This window comes from Vombatus ursinus, unplaced genomic scaffold (genome assembly GCF_900497805.2).
Source record: "Vombatus ursinus unplaced genomic scaffold, bare-nosed wombat genome assembly UNPS02005286.1, whole genome shotgun sequence".
Lineage (NCBI taxonomy): Eukaryota > Metazoa > Chordata > Mammalia > Diprotodontia > Vombatidae > Vombatus > Vombatus ursinus.
The window spans coordinates 14,287,745-14,301,682 of NW_020945064.1; the positions used below are offsets into that span (position 1 = coordinate 14,287,745).

The following is a 13,938-nucleotide window of genomic DNA, read 5'->3' on the forward strand; positions in this document are numbered from 1 at the left end:
GTCTCTCTGCATCTGTGTCTCTGTCTGTCTCCTCTGTCTCTGTCTCTCCCTCTCTCCTTCCCTTCTCCCAATCTTCTCCCTCCTCCACTCCAAAGACCCGTTGAAAGAAATCAAACATGGGAACAGATTGGCTCATTATGCAGCTACAGCAAGAGAGGCCGCTGTGTGCCTGACACCCCTAGACGGGGGGCAGGACATCAAAGCAGGAACATTTCTCTTCCTTTGGATAACGGCATACTGCAGGTGCAGGGATGCTCTGGGCAGGTCTGGGCTTTGTCCCCTGGGACAGGCAAAGGGGAACATGACATTCTGTCTCCTCCTAGATTTGCCTCCAGACAGGTTTCCTCTCCCTAAGAACTAAGGGTCCCTTACGGGAGGAAGAACATCTCCTTCCCAGCACCCAGCTGTGATTTTAATCATAAAACGTTAGGACTCAGAGTTGGAGGGACCTCGGAGGGTGTCTGGTCTGAGCCATGCCTGAAACCTGCATCCCTTCTGCACCATCCTGGAACAAATGTTCAGAGAGAGGGGAGAGAGAGGGAGAGAGGGAGGAGGTAGCCCAGGACAAACACAGGGTGGAGGACAGCTCCTTTGGAGGAGAAAGTCAGAGGAGCCTTGCTTTATCAAACTTTACCCATCTGCTGTTGTACTAATGGTTATTTATTTTTGCTAGAAAAGGGCCTCACACACATCTTTCTGTTAACCATACTCATAGCTTGAAACTGGGAGTTTAGGCCATGAAATATCAAGGCTCCAACCACCCCCTGGTTAAAGTGCATATTAATTGAAATTTTAGTTCTTGGGGTGGGGGAAGGGGAAAGTTGAATTTCCAAATCTATAGCTGGGAAGCCTCCATAGGTCTGGGGCTCCAGCATCACCACTAGGGTTCTGGAGCAGGACTGGAGACTACAGCTGGAAGGTGAAAGAAGGGGGAGGCAGGGGACCCCAACGCTAGGCCTTCCTTACCTTATTCTCCAGCCTCTCTATCAGCTCAGCTAAGCGGCTGATCTGTGCTTCCAGCCCCTCCTCCTTGGTGTCTAGGGAACCTGAGTGGGAAAAGCCAAAGAGTTCATTAAGGGGACCCCAGGACCCTGGGGAGCCATGGATGGTGGTATAGGGGAGGAGGAGCTGGTAGTGAGCTAAGGGTGAGCGGGCCCAGACCGGACGTGGAGGCTTCTCCCCAGACATGCATCTGCACTGCTGTCCTTGCTGCCTGGATGCCCTCCTTCATTACCTCTGCCTCCTCTCTGCCCTGGCTTCTTTCCACACTTGGCCCAAACCCCACCTCTGTGGGAGGCCTATCATGGTCACCCTCATTACTAGTACCTTCACTGTGAGATCTCCTTCCAATGTACACTGTATATATCTGGCATGTACATAGACATTGTCTCCATCAGAATGTCAAGTACTTTGGGGCAGGGACTGTGCCTTATAGGTACCCCCAATGCTTAGCACAATGCTTGGCATCTAGTGAGCACTTAATAAATGCTCACTGACTGGTTGACATACCCCCTTCTGAATGCTGGTGACTCCCAGCCCCCACCCCCAAGTCTTGGGAATATTCCATTTCAGGATTCTGCTCCAGGATGGATCTATCCTAGGGGAGAGCTTCCTTGGCCCCCTTCAACTCCCAAGCCCCCCACCTCCATACCGAGGGTCCTGGGCATGGTCCGAGCTCACTGATGTGACAATCCAGGCACCTCCCATGATGGAGTGGCCCTCCAGGGGGCCCCGAGCAAACACTCCCCTCCCCCCAGGTTCCACTTACCAGACGGAAAGCTCTTCCCTGGCTCTGCAGATGAGAGTTTGTGATTGGGAGTGTAGCGGGGAGCCGGGTTGCTGTACCATGGATCCGCCACACCTTGGCTGGGCTTGCTGGGGTTCTGCCTATAGACCAAGCATGGTATAAAAAATACATGGTGACATCAGATTCCTGACACACGGGGCTGTTTCGACACTGGTCTCATCTTTTGAAGGCCGGGGGATGGACGCAACACTGATCTCCCATCACGCACTGGGAGAGCTAGGCTTTTTTCAGTTATCTAAGAGCAGATAGGCCAGTCCCTCCCTTCAATAGAGATGGCTCTCTAGGCTCTAGCTTCATCCAGCACAAAAGTTTCCAGTTCATTTGTCACAGGTATTCTAGCTTCTCTAGGCATGCTTGGAGCACCTGGTGTCGGGAAGACCTGGGTTCAAATTCTGCTTCAGACGTGCAGTAGCTATGTGACTCTGGGCTAGTCATTCAATGTCTCTGAAACTCAGTTTCCTTATCTGTAAAGTGGGGATAATAAGACCTACAGTACCTAGCTCATAGAATTATTAGGAGGAGGAAATAAGACAATGGATGCAAAGCCTCAATGTTCTCCACTCATAATCTGCTCATATGATGATGATCATTCAGGCAGCCTGCCAAAGCTCAGGGCTTCTCTCCCTCGCTGACACACTCTCACCATGGTCACTGTGGCCGCCAGGATCCTAACCTTTGTCTCCACCCCTGAGGGAAATGATGAACCTTGATTTGGGGGAGACAGTGAAAGGAGTGCTCCTCTGTCCCCTGCTAAGTCCTGGACTCAGTTTTGAGAGGCCTGATCTCTCTCATTTCTTCAACCTCAGTCAACTGGTTTGGGAGGTCTCCAGTCCAAGAATAGGGTCAGAACTGGGCTTCCTTAGGAATCAGTCTGTAAGGGACAGCTAGGTAGTACAGTGGATAGAGCACTGGCCCTGCAGTCAGGAGGACCTGAGTTCAAATCCAGTCTCAGAGCAGACACTTACTGGCTGTGTGACTCTGGGCAAGTCACTTAACCCCAGTTGCCTCACAAATAAAAAAAAAAAAAGGAATCAATTTGTACAGGAGACAGGACTAGGGCTCCTCCCACCTCACCCTCCAGTGATATTGGATTTCAGCAAGGTCAAATCTAAGGAATTCTGGTCCCTTCCCTTTTCTATGTGGAAACACAGACATACAATGAATACCACACATACATGAATGCACACACATTTCCCCGCATTAGACTGTGGGCTCCTTGAAAGCAGAGACAGCTCTTAGTACTGGAACATGTTGTTGTTTTTCAGTCATGTCTGACTCTTTGTGACCCCATTTGGGGTTTTCTTGGCAAAGATACTGGAAAGGTTTGCTGTCTCCTTCTCCAGCTCATTTTACAGATGAGGAAATTGAGGCAAACAGGGTTAGGTGACTTGTTAAGGGTCACACAGCTAGTAGGTGCCTGAAGCCAGATTTGAACTCAGATCCTCCTGACTCTAGGCCCCAGTACTCTATCCACCATGCCATCTAGCTGCCCTAGCTACAGGAACATAGTAGGTGCTTCATAAATGCTTAGTGACTTGACATAGACATAGTATAGTATAGACACCCAGTGTGCAGAGAGATTCCCAGACAAGTGCTGACATTTAGATAATGCTTTAAGGCTTGCAAGCACTGTACATACCTAGGCTTATTTGAGCACCACCAAACTGTGAGAGTTGGCATAAGTAGAACTGCCATTTTATAGATGAAAAAAACTGAGGCCCAGAATGGGGAAATAATTTGTCCAAGGTCACATAGCTACCTTCTCAGGGTCTGGCCCTTTCCTCCTGTGCCATCGCCACTCCTCTGTGTACATCAGATTACGGACAGCATGCTTCCATAACCCTTGCAGGTTTAAGGGAGGGAGGAGGATTATGTTACTGACACCATTTTACAGAAGAGGAATCTGAGGCTTAACCACAAATGGGGTCATGGACATGACTGACAGATGACTTACCAGCAAAACTGAGGCTTCGGGGAAGTTAAGCAACTTGCTAGTAAGTGCCACAGGCAGGATTTGAACCCAGATTAATTTGGCTCAAGTCCTGCCATACACTTATACTTGTATATGTGCTCATGCAATACAATATTTTTTTTTGTTTTTGTTTTTAGGCAATTGGGGTTAAGTGACTTGCCCAGGGTCACACAGCTAGCAAGTGTCAAGTGTTTGGTCTGAGGCCGGATTTGAACCCAGGTCCTCCTGACTTCAGGGCCGGTGCTCTATCCACTGCGCCACCTAGCTGCCCCTCATGCAATACAATTATTAAGCACCAACTATGTACACAAACATGCACAGATGCATACAGAAGGCTCCTCATTGTTTCCCTCACCGTATCTGGCTGGTCTGCTCCTCAATGGCCTCTACAGCACTCTCCACAGAGCTCAGCAGGGACTGGATCTGATTGGCTGTCTCCTTGAGAAGGAAGCGGGTTACAAACTGGTCCACATTGGATCCCCCCTCATAGACCTGTGGTGGGAGAGCAGGGAGCAAAGGGAAGGAGGAGCATAAAGTACGGGTGGGCATTTGGAGGCGGAGGGGTGCTGGAGAAGGTACGTGGGGTCAGGGAGGCAGCCCACGCCTCCCTCCCACAATACCTCCCCTCATGCGCCCCTGAAGAGTCAACACATTTGGGGGAGCAGCGGCAACCTGTGCGAGGTGATTCTGTTTGAACAGTTAATCAGCACTTCCGGGACTCCAAACTGAACCTCCTTCTCCTTTGCCTGCTCCTCGGTGCTCCTTAGCCCAAGTCATAAATGGTGCCCTGGAATCCCTAGTCTTAGAATTGAAGATTGAGTTCAGTCTGTCAACCAGCATTTACTAAGTGCCTGCCTGAATGGGGACCCAGCTGGCCAGTTCCAGCTGGCCAACTCAGGGTCCTCTCCTCTTCCTCCTCTCCTCACGTAGGGTATCATGCCATACCTGACTTGGGTGGCTGAAACCTACCTACATAACTTGAGGTTTACTGGTTAGATTTCTTCTCAAAGATCAAGCCTTAAACCCAATTCACTCTGGATCTTACTGATTCGACAATAGGTCCCTGCCCACCTAATGCTTATTATAACACCACTTAATGCTTATTTTTTGGGCCCTCCTGGTTCAGAGTGGATGTAAATAGTAACTGTTTCTCTTTTGACCAGCAACCCTGAGGGTCTTCTCCCAGTTTGATTTTTTTTTTTTTAATTAAAGGGGCCATCCTTTGACTCACTTCTTAAAGAAACCTATTCATTGAATGGGCATTTGTCTCACTCAAAGTCAGAACTTGAAAAGACCTTAGCTTAAAAGGGCCAAGGTCTCCCACTACATCCTGGGCCATCTCCAGTTTTCTTGATGAATATCTGGCCACTGGATCCAGATGGCTCTGGAGGAGAAAGTGAGACTGGTGACTTTGCACAGCCCTCCTCACTCAAATCCAACTCAATTGCAAATCAGGTATCATCTCCCTGATGTCATGGTCCTCTTCAAGCATCAAGGATGAACCACACAAGTGTATGCCAGACACAGTGCTGAGCTCAGGGGATAGGAAGAAAGACATAAAATAGTCTCTGCTCTTGAGGAACTCACATTCTAATGGGTAGGAGAGCAGAGAGCAGGGCTTTAGGGATCATACTGGTGCCTGGGTGTCAACATTCATCAGTACGGGAGGGGGGGAGAGAGGGAGAGAGAGAAAGAGGAGAGAGGGAGGAAAGAAAAGGGGGGAGAAGAGAGGGAGAGAGAGAAAGAGAGGAGAGAGGGAGGAAAGAGAAGGGGGGAGGGAAAGAAAGAGAGAGAGGAGAGAGAGAAAAAGGGAGAAGGAGGGAGAGGGAAAGACCAGCAGGAATGGGAGAGATTTGTCAAAAGACAGACAGTCAGGGAAAGATCAAGGCAAGAGAAAGAAGGACAAAGCAATACAAAGAGAGGTGGGGAGACCGGGAGAAACAAACCGAAATAGGGTAGAAAGATAGACAGGAAGACAGTAATAATGAGAGAGAGGGAAAGTCAGACAGAAAGAGAAACAAAGGCAATCTCTTCCCCAGACCAGGCAATTTCATGGGCCGTTTGAGACTGCATTGTAATTGTAGAGATGAAGGGGAAGGATTTGCTGTGGGTCAGACTGTCTTTTGTAAAATTAATTAACACTCAGAAAATTACTTCAGGTTCTGATATTTTTTGCTAAATTATAATCACTGATTATCCTTTCCAGTTAATTTTTTAAAAAATGAAAACCAAATGCCCAAGATCTGTTCCTCTGTCTCCCCAGGTTCTCTGCCTGCTGAGGCAAGTAATTTGTTGTTGTTCAGTCATTTCAGTTGTGCCCAACTCTTTGTGACCCCATTTGGGGTTTTCTTGGCAAAGATACTGGAGTGGTTATTTCTTTCTCCGGCTCATTTTACAGATGAGGAAACCGAGGCAAACAGGATTTAGTGACTTGCCCAAGGTCTCAGAGCTAGTAAGAGTCTGAGGCTGGATTTGAACTCAGGATGATGAGTGTTCCTGACTCCAGGCCTGGTGCTCCATCCATTGAACCATCTAGTTGCCCAACAACTAAATAAAGAGGTCTGGAATTATAAGGTCTACCCCACATCACCCTTCTCCAGTGGTGGGAAAGCAGAACCCAGACCCCTGAGGGCAAGCCTATGAGATTGAAGACTTCCTCATAAGGAAAACGGTGTCCCCATCCATCAGGATTTCATCTTCCCCCTCAGACAAGTTGCTCCTCATAAAGGCAGAAGGTCCCTCTGGCACCTCATGGTGCTGATGTGGTAGAGAAGAAACATCACCTGGACCCCAATCTCCCCAGACAGCTAAACTGGGACAGCAACCTGACCTAATAATAATAACTCACATTTGTGTATATAAATGTAATACATAAGCTTTAAGGCTTACAGGGAATCCCCTCGCCTCTGGATCCTGGCTTCCTTCAGGACAAAGCTTAAATCCTACTCCCTGCAGGAGGCTTTTCCTGGACCCCCTTCCCAGCGCCTACCTGCCTTCTGCCATGACCCTCCACTACTTCTACAGTGTATATCTTATTTGTACACAGCTGTTTGCATGTCGTCTTCTCCGTTCAACTGTGAGGTCCTTGAAAGCAGAGAATTTAGGGTTTTGCTTTTTTTTTTTCCTGTTTTGTTTTGTTTTTGTATCCTCAGCACTTAGCAGTGTGCCTGGCACACAGCAGGTGCTAAATAAATACCAGTTGACTGATCTGATTCACATCGAAGTAGGGAGTATAAGTATTTTTATCCCTATTTTGTAGATGAGAAAACTGAGTCTCAGAGGCGTGAGGTTATTTGCTTCTGGTCTTCTGGCTGGGATTTGAACTGCGGGCTCCTCAGTCCAGGTCCAGCACTGTCCTCACCAGACCTTTCCGATGGAATTCGAACGGAGCTCCTTGGGGCAACATTTTTCCCCTTGTATCACCCAGCCCTTAGCATAGCTCCTGACGTGGTAAATAAGCGCTTAATACATGCTTGGTACTTCACTCTGCCTCCACCGGCCGCACATCTTTGTCTCTCTAGGGATGGGGATGCGCGAGGAGATGGGCACACAGTATGTGTGGGCAAGGCGGCAGAAGTGGGCGGCGGGCAGTCCTTTCCTTTCTTCCACGTCCCTAGTAGAGTTGCTTCTTCCAGACTCTGGGGAGCTGAGGGACGGCTCCGGGATTCATTGGGCGGCAGTGTGCTTGGCCGTCCGTCCCCTTCTCTGTCCACCCCGCAGCAGTCAGCACTGTCCTCTCATCCGCAGCGTCTCCTGGGCAGGAAGCTTTGCTTCCACACCCTTGAAGAGAGTCCCTTAGCCTGGATCGCGCTTTCCTCTCCTCTCCTCCGGACTAACCCAATCAGTCACCTCTCCTAGGAGGGGGAGCTCAAACCTGCTCTCTCCATCCCGGGCTTGAGAAGGAGGAATAGAAGGTGGCCACGTAACTCTTCCAATGCCCTCTTCTAGCTCTGAATCTATGACCCTCTGATCCCCAGGGCCCTGCAGAAGGTTTTGTACACAAAAGGTGCTTCACGAGCGTTAAACAGAACGAAAAGGAAGGGCCCTGCTTTTTCCTAATCTCCTTTCCTCTCTCCCTCCCCAATCCCACCAGAGCAGGGTAAGAGGCTCTGCTGAGAAAATGGGACATCGCGCTAAGGGCTTTAGAAATTTTATCTCATTTGACACCCACAACAACCCTGGGAGGTGGGTGCTATTATGATCTCCATTTCACAATGGAAAAAACTGAAGCAGATAGACTTAGGTTTAGTGACTTGCCTAGAGTCACATAGCTAGGAAATGTCTGAGGCTGCATTCGAACTCCTATATTCCTGCCTCCAGGCCCAGCACCCTCTATCTAATACGTGCAAGCCATCTCCTGGGCAGGCAAAAACCCTCGGAGTTTCTCCAAGAGGCCCCCTTCCAAATGGTACTTCTACTGTATCATAGTTAGTGTGGGTGCAGTGGGAAAAGACCTGGGTTCAAATCCTGACTCCCACACTTCCTGGTTGTGTGATTTTTTGGGGGGGCATATCACTTTACCTGGCTGAACCTCAGTTTTCTTATCTGTACAATGTGGATAATAATACTCCCCTATGTCACTGTTATCATTACAGAATTGAGTTGTCCCTATGTGGATTGCTATTATGGAACTCTGGAGTGGGTGTGGGTTTCCTTTAAAAGGCTCTGTAGGAAGAAGGTTGTCCAGATGGATGGTGGGCATAAACAGTGTTTGGTCAATGGGCTTGAGACATGTCATGCAACATCACCTAGGTCATGAAGGAGCATGAAAGGGGGTGGATGAGTCATATGTTCAGAGCATAGGACAATGAATGAATAACCCAAGGGCTGTAAGAGCTGAAATATCAAGAAGCCCAGGGAATGGCCCCCAACACTTTGAGTAGATCTTCCATGGAGGGTTTATGGAGGAAGATGGACCAGAATGGCTCAGGATAAGGAGGCACAGATAGGCATCAAAAAACAGGGCACATCCTGGACACATCCATTCTGCTCCATATCTATCACTTTCCGTGTATGTCCCTGAAGGGAAGGTAGATCATGAGGGAAGGCCTTTCTTTTTAGGCCTGGGGATCCAAGCCAGACCATGACCCCCACAGTCTGCATTCTCCAGCACTAAATACAGCGATTGGTATATAGTAAGCTCTTAATAAATGCTTGGTGATTGATTGATAGCAGTACCTCCTGTCTTAGGTTGGCTTCATACTCACCTTCTTGGTGTAGCCCATGGCCTGCAGGACGGAGTGATTCAGGGTCTCCAGGGAGGCTAGGACATCCTCATAGTCTCCCATGTGGTCCACAAAATAATCTAGGAGAAGGGGGCAGAGGGTAAGGAGTGATCAGGGCACATCTGAACTCTGTTCTTGTTTTGGGATGATGGAGAAGGCCATGTTATGGTCCTAAATTGGGGAGGATGATTGAGGGTACTCATGGGTGCGGTGTAGGCAAAGGGGACCAATGAAAGGTGTCAATGGGAAAGTAAATGTGGATGGCCTTGGCTTTGGGAAAGTTTCTGCATCTTCCAACTCCATCCTTATGCTCCTCTTGCCCCTTTTCCCTTTTTTCCCACCCTCCATGGCCCTCCTATCAAGTTTTATTTGGGATCCCCCTTTCTGTAGATATCTTTAGCCCTTTCTTGTCCTCCCCTATTGCATCTTTCCCCACCCCATACCCATTAACCCTAGGGGCACCTACCACACAGCTCTTTGGTGTCCACATGGCTGCAGAGGGAGGGAAGAAGGGAGAGAGAATTGGAGAGTCAGTGGATTTGCATCTGCCCAACCCCAAGTGGAGGTGACAGTGAGGACGATTTTCCATTTTCATGTATCCAACTTAGGGTACTCTAGGATGGAACCCCTAGACTTGGATCCCAAATGAAGGGGCAGGAAGGCTAGTAGCACCTAAGAGGCAGCATGGTGTGGTGGACTGGGAATCAGGAAGACAGGTTCAAATCCCACTTCAGATCCTTGCCCTGAGTGACCCTGGGCAAGTCACTTAAAAAAAAACAAACCTCAATGTGACTCAGTGTCCTCATCTGCAAAATGAGGAGGTTGAATTCGATCATCTCTAAGGTTCCTTCCAATTTTAAGTCCATGATTCTATGGGATGGGAGGATCCTAATTAAAGGCAAAATATGCTTTTGGTCTACCATTAGAGTGACTAATGAAGTCAACAACAAGGGAGAGGGGAGAGGGGATTATATCCAGATAGGACGGGTTAAAATCTATAGATGTTCCCTGGGAGGACCCTGAGGGTGCACTGGTCCTGTTCCATAAGCACATTACACCCCAGCCACAGAATGTTAGAGCTGGACAGGACCTTAGAGGCCACCAGGCTCAGCTCCTTCATTTTACAGATGAGGAAACTGAGGCACAGAGTTGTTAATTGACTAGCCCAGGATCACACAGCTAGGAAATGACAGAGCCAGATCCTGCACCCAGTCTGCCTGACTCCAAAACCAGAGTTCTTTCTATATGACTCGTCACCTTTAGAACTGAGCACCAAAAGGACAAAACAGGATGAGTCATTGGACGCTTGACGGAGAGGCAAGGAGCTCAGCAAATCCCTCCTTGAAAGGATCTGTGACTTTGAGATCAGCCCCATTTGGTGGGGTCAGGAATGACGGTAATGCAAACGGGAGCTTCTGTTCCCATTCAGCCGAGAAATGCTTGACAGGTGGCCTGTGTGAGGCAGGCAGAATTCCCCGCCACTGAATCCCCCACAGGGGGGAGAGATGAAAGAGCATGATGCAAACTGCTGAGAGAAAGTGGAAGTTCAGAAAGGGAGTGATGTGGAGAGTGAGGGAACCTGTTGTCAAGAAACCAGAGAGAGAAAACAGCAGGGGATGATGGAGGCAAAGGCTACTGGAGGGGGCCAGAAGAAAGGGCTGGGCAGCGACAGCAGCAGGGGCAGCTGGCTGGGGAAGAGTCAGACTTGTCCCTGGACAACCAGGGAGAGCCTGGCTGGCTAGCTGGCCAGGGGCCGACTAACGGGATGGATGCCAGACTAAACTGAAGGGAAGGACCTACAGAAATCAGCCAGAAAGTAAGCTCAGTCTTCAGTGACTGACCATCATTGTCCTCTTCAAGAACAAACAACAGCCATCTGGGGATGGGAGGAATGAGCTTGGGGGAGAGAGACTTGAGCAGGAGCGGCTAAATGGGCAGACAGAACCACTGAGTCGGGACTCAGGCAGCTTCAGAGGCAGCTGTGAGTAGATATGGGAGCCCCAAGGATGGATGGAGAGACCCAAGGATGGGACTGAAGGAGTGAGCTGGCCAACCTTGAAATGAAATCTACAGAAATCTACAGAACAGCTGTATTCTAAGACCGCACCCACAACTCTCTCACACACAAGTATATACGTATGTATATATACTCTAAGACTTTTAAAATTAAGTTTTAATTGGTATTTTTTAACAACATCTAGATTTCCCATTGGATCCCTCTTCTTCCCCTTCTCCTGAGATTTTTTCAGTCAACTGTCAATGTCCAACATCCAACATTCATTCATTCATTCATCCATCCATCCATTCATCCATCCATTTATTCACTCAACAAGGCTGCCCTGACTGTCCCAGAATTTACTGTCTTTATCAGTCATTTGTTGCTAACCCACTCATTTCCTCATTCATCCATTTATTTACTTATTCACCAAGCTGGGTGCTGATGGAGATTCAACAGTAAACCCCTTGAGGCCAGGAACAATTATTTCATGTTGGTCTCTATCTTCAGAGTCTAGAATTTAGTAGGTTGCTTAAGAGATGTTTCCTGATTTGAACTGAATAGTTTCTGCAGTCAGAGTTTACAGTCTGATATTATTGCTAATTGCCTCCATATATGTCTGAGTCTTATCTCCTCAATTAGACTATGCCCTCCCAGAGGGTAGGAAGTGTGTATTTATTATGTATCCCTCACAGGGCCAAGTACAAAGTTGGGCACAAAATGATGTCAGCAAATATGTATGGAACATGGTGATTTCTTCCCTTCTAGAAAAATGGTTCTGGATGTACCCATCCTGAACGATTCTTCCCTCTCAAGCCATCCTCCGTTCAACTGTCAAACTGACATTCCTAAGACACAGGACTGCCCATGTCACTCCTCTGCTCAAGAATTCTCACTGAGTCCCTGTTGCCTCTGAGATAAAATACAACCTGCTTTGTGTCTCATTTAAAGCCCTTCACAAGATGCCTTCAACACATTTTCCCTAAATTATTTCCTGTTGTTCCCTCTGTGTTCCAGGCAATCTGGCCTACTTGGGGTACTCTATTCACAACATTCTGTCTTCATCTTCTGTGGCTTTTCATGGGATGGCTGCCATGTCTGGAATATTTCCTCACCTCAGTTTCTTGGAATCCCTACCTCCATTCAATGATCATCTCAAGTACCATCTCCTACATTTCTGCCCCTCCTCAGCTCCCTTGGAAATTATTTTATATATACTTATCTGCATATATTGTTTCTCCCCTGTAGAATGTTAGCTTCTTGGGGGCAAGAATTGTCCTATTTTTGTCTCTGTATCCTCAGTGCCTGGCACTTAGCACTCAGCACAACAATGCTAGTTGACTAAGTTGACTGACACAGTAGAAATTTAATAAATGTTCACTGAATTGAATAAAAGGGTCCTTGAGGTCAGGCCATTGGTCAAAGAGTGCATGGGGAGGACAGGAGAAGGATCTTGAAAAGCTAGGTCAAGGAGGGCAAGCTCTCAGAGACTTGGAGCTTGGGAAGGAGAGGCCACTGAAGATAGACTTTCAGGAGAGTTCCCATGAAAAAGATCTGGGGGTCTCAGTGGATTGTAAACTCAATATAAATCAATAGAGTGTTGGTATTGGGGTTCAGTCATTTTTCAGTCATGTCCGACTCTTCATTACTCTATTCTGGGTTTTCTTGGCAAAGGTACTGGGGTGGTTTGCCATTTCCTTCTCCAGCTCATTTGACAGATGAGGAAACTGAGGCAGACAGGGTTAAATGACTTGCCCAGGGTCACACAGCTAGTAAGTGTCTGAGCCCAGATTTGAACTCAGGAAGATGTTTCCCTGTCTCCAGCCCCAGAGTTCTATTCGCTGTGCCAATAGGGTGAAAGATACTTAAAAAGACTAATGCTATCTCAGGCTCTATTAAGAGAGGCATAGTGTCCAGAATGAGGGCAGTAAGAGATTAGATAGATAGAGACAGATAGAGATATATACACATACATATACACAGATATGTATGCATATATACATATATGTGTATGTATATGTATGTGTGGCTAGATAGATAGATAGATGGGTATCTTCTGCATTGTTCAAGGCATATCTGGCTCTGGGCTTCGTGTTTCTGGAAACATACAGATCACTGGAGAGCATCCAGAAGAGAAGAACCAGAAAGGTTAGAAGCCTAGAGGATATGTGATAGGGTAATCTCTTAAAAGAAATGGGTATGTTTATCCTGGAGAAGAGAAGGCTTAGGGAGAACCTGACAGAATATCTAGATTTACTCTACTTGGCCCCAGAGGAGAGAACCAAATCTAAGCTTTTATTGGAGATCACTAAGTAGAGGTGGGAGGACCATTGGTTGGGGAGGTTGCTGGGGAATTCTTAATCAGGTACAGGTTGGACGAGATATCCTCTGAGGTCTCTCATAACTCTTAGATTCTGTGATTCTCTGATCTCACAGTAGAGTCGAGGAACTGGCCTGGGTTACTCAGAACCTAGGAGAGTAACCTCAACAATTCATGGCTCTCTGACACAGGGTGGGGGATAGCTTCAGAATGAAGTAGCAACAGACTTCTGGGATCTTACCTAGCCCACTGCCACCCCTAATCCATGCATTCCTAAGAAATTCCTTTTATCTATCCTCCTTTCCTCAAGGCCTTTATTTTCCCATCTGCACACTGAGGAAACAGATCCTGGCCCTCTCTCTCTCTCTCTCTCTTTTTTTTTTAAGGCAATTGGGGTTAAGTGACTTGTCCAGGGTCACACAGTTAGCTGGCCTTCTCTCTTAGAAGTAGGCTGGGAAAGATTTTGGATATGTGGACCCAGCAGTCACAATAGAAACAATGAGGGTCCTCTAAGGTCCCTTATGATTCTGTGAATCTCGTCCAGTGTCATCTATAATTCTTCGAAAAGTAACTTTTGGACAAGCTGTCATTTTTAGATTAGGGAAGCCATCCATGGTC

The 13,938-nt window shown here is 47.7% G+C and overlaps 1 protein-coding gene across 2 annotated transcripts in view; it reads right to left on the reverse strand.

Moving 5' to 3' along the window:
• Positions 1-13,938, reverse strand: part of NECAB2 (N-terminal EF-hand calcium binding protein 2) — a 52,259-nt gene that overhangs the window by 20,787 nt on the left and 17,534 nt on the right. Inside the window, exons 4-8 of one of the 2 annotated variants that reach the window (XM_027847661.1) lie at positions 9,471-9,496; positions 8,987-9,084; positions 4,135-4,271; positions 1,769-1,887; positions 967-1,046 (exon numbers count right to left, since the gene is read on the reverse strand). In XM_027847661.1, the coding sequence (XP_027703462.1) occupies positions 967-1,046; positions 1,769-1,887; positions 4,135-4,271; positions 8,987-9,084; positions 9,471-9,496 (460 nt within the window). The remainder of the gene's footprint in view (positions 1-966; positions 1,047-1,768; positions 1,888-4,134; positions 4,272-8,986; positions 9,085-9,470; positions 9,497-13,938) is intronic. The other variant, XM_027847662.1, reaches the window with a different exon arrangement.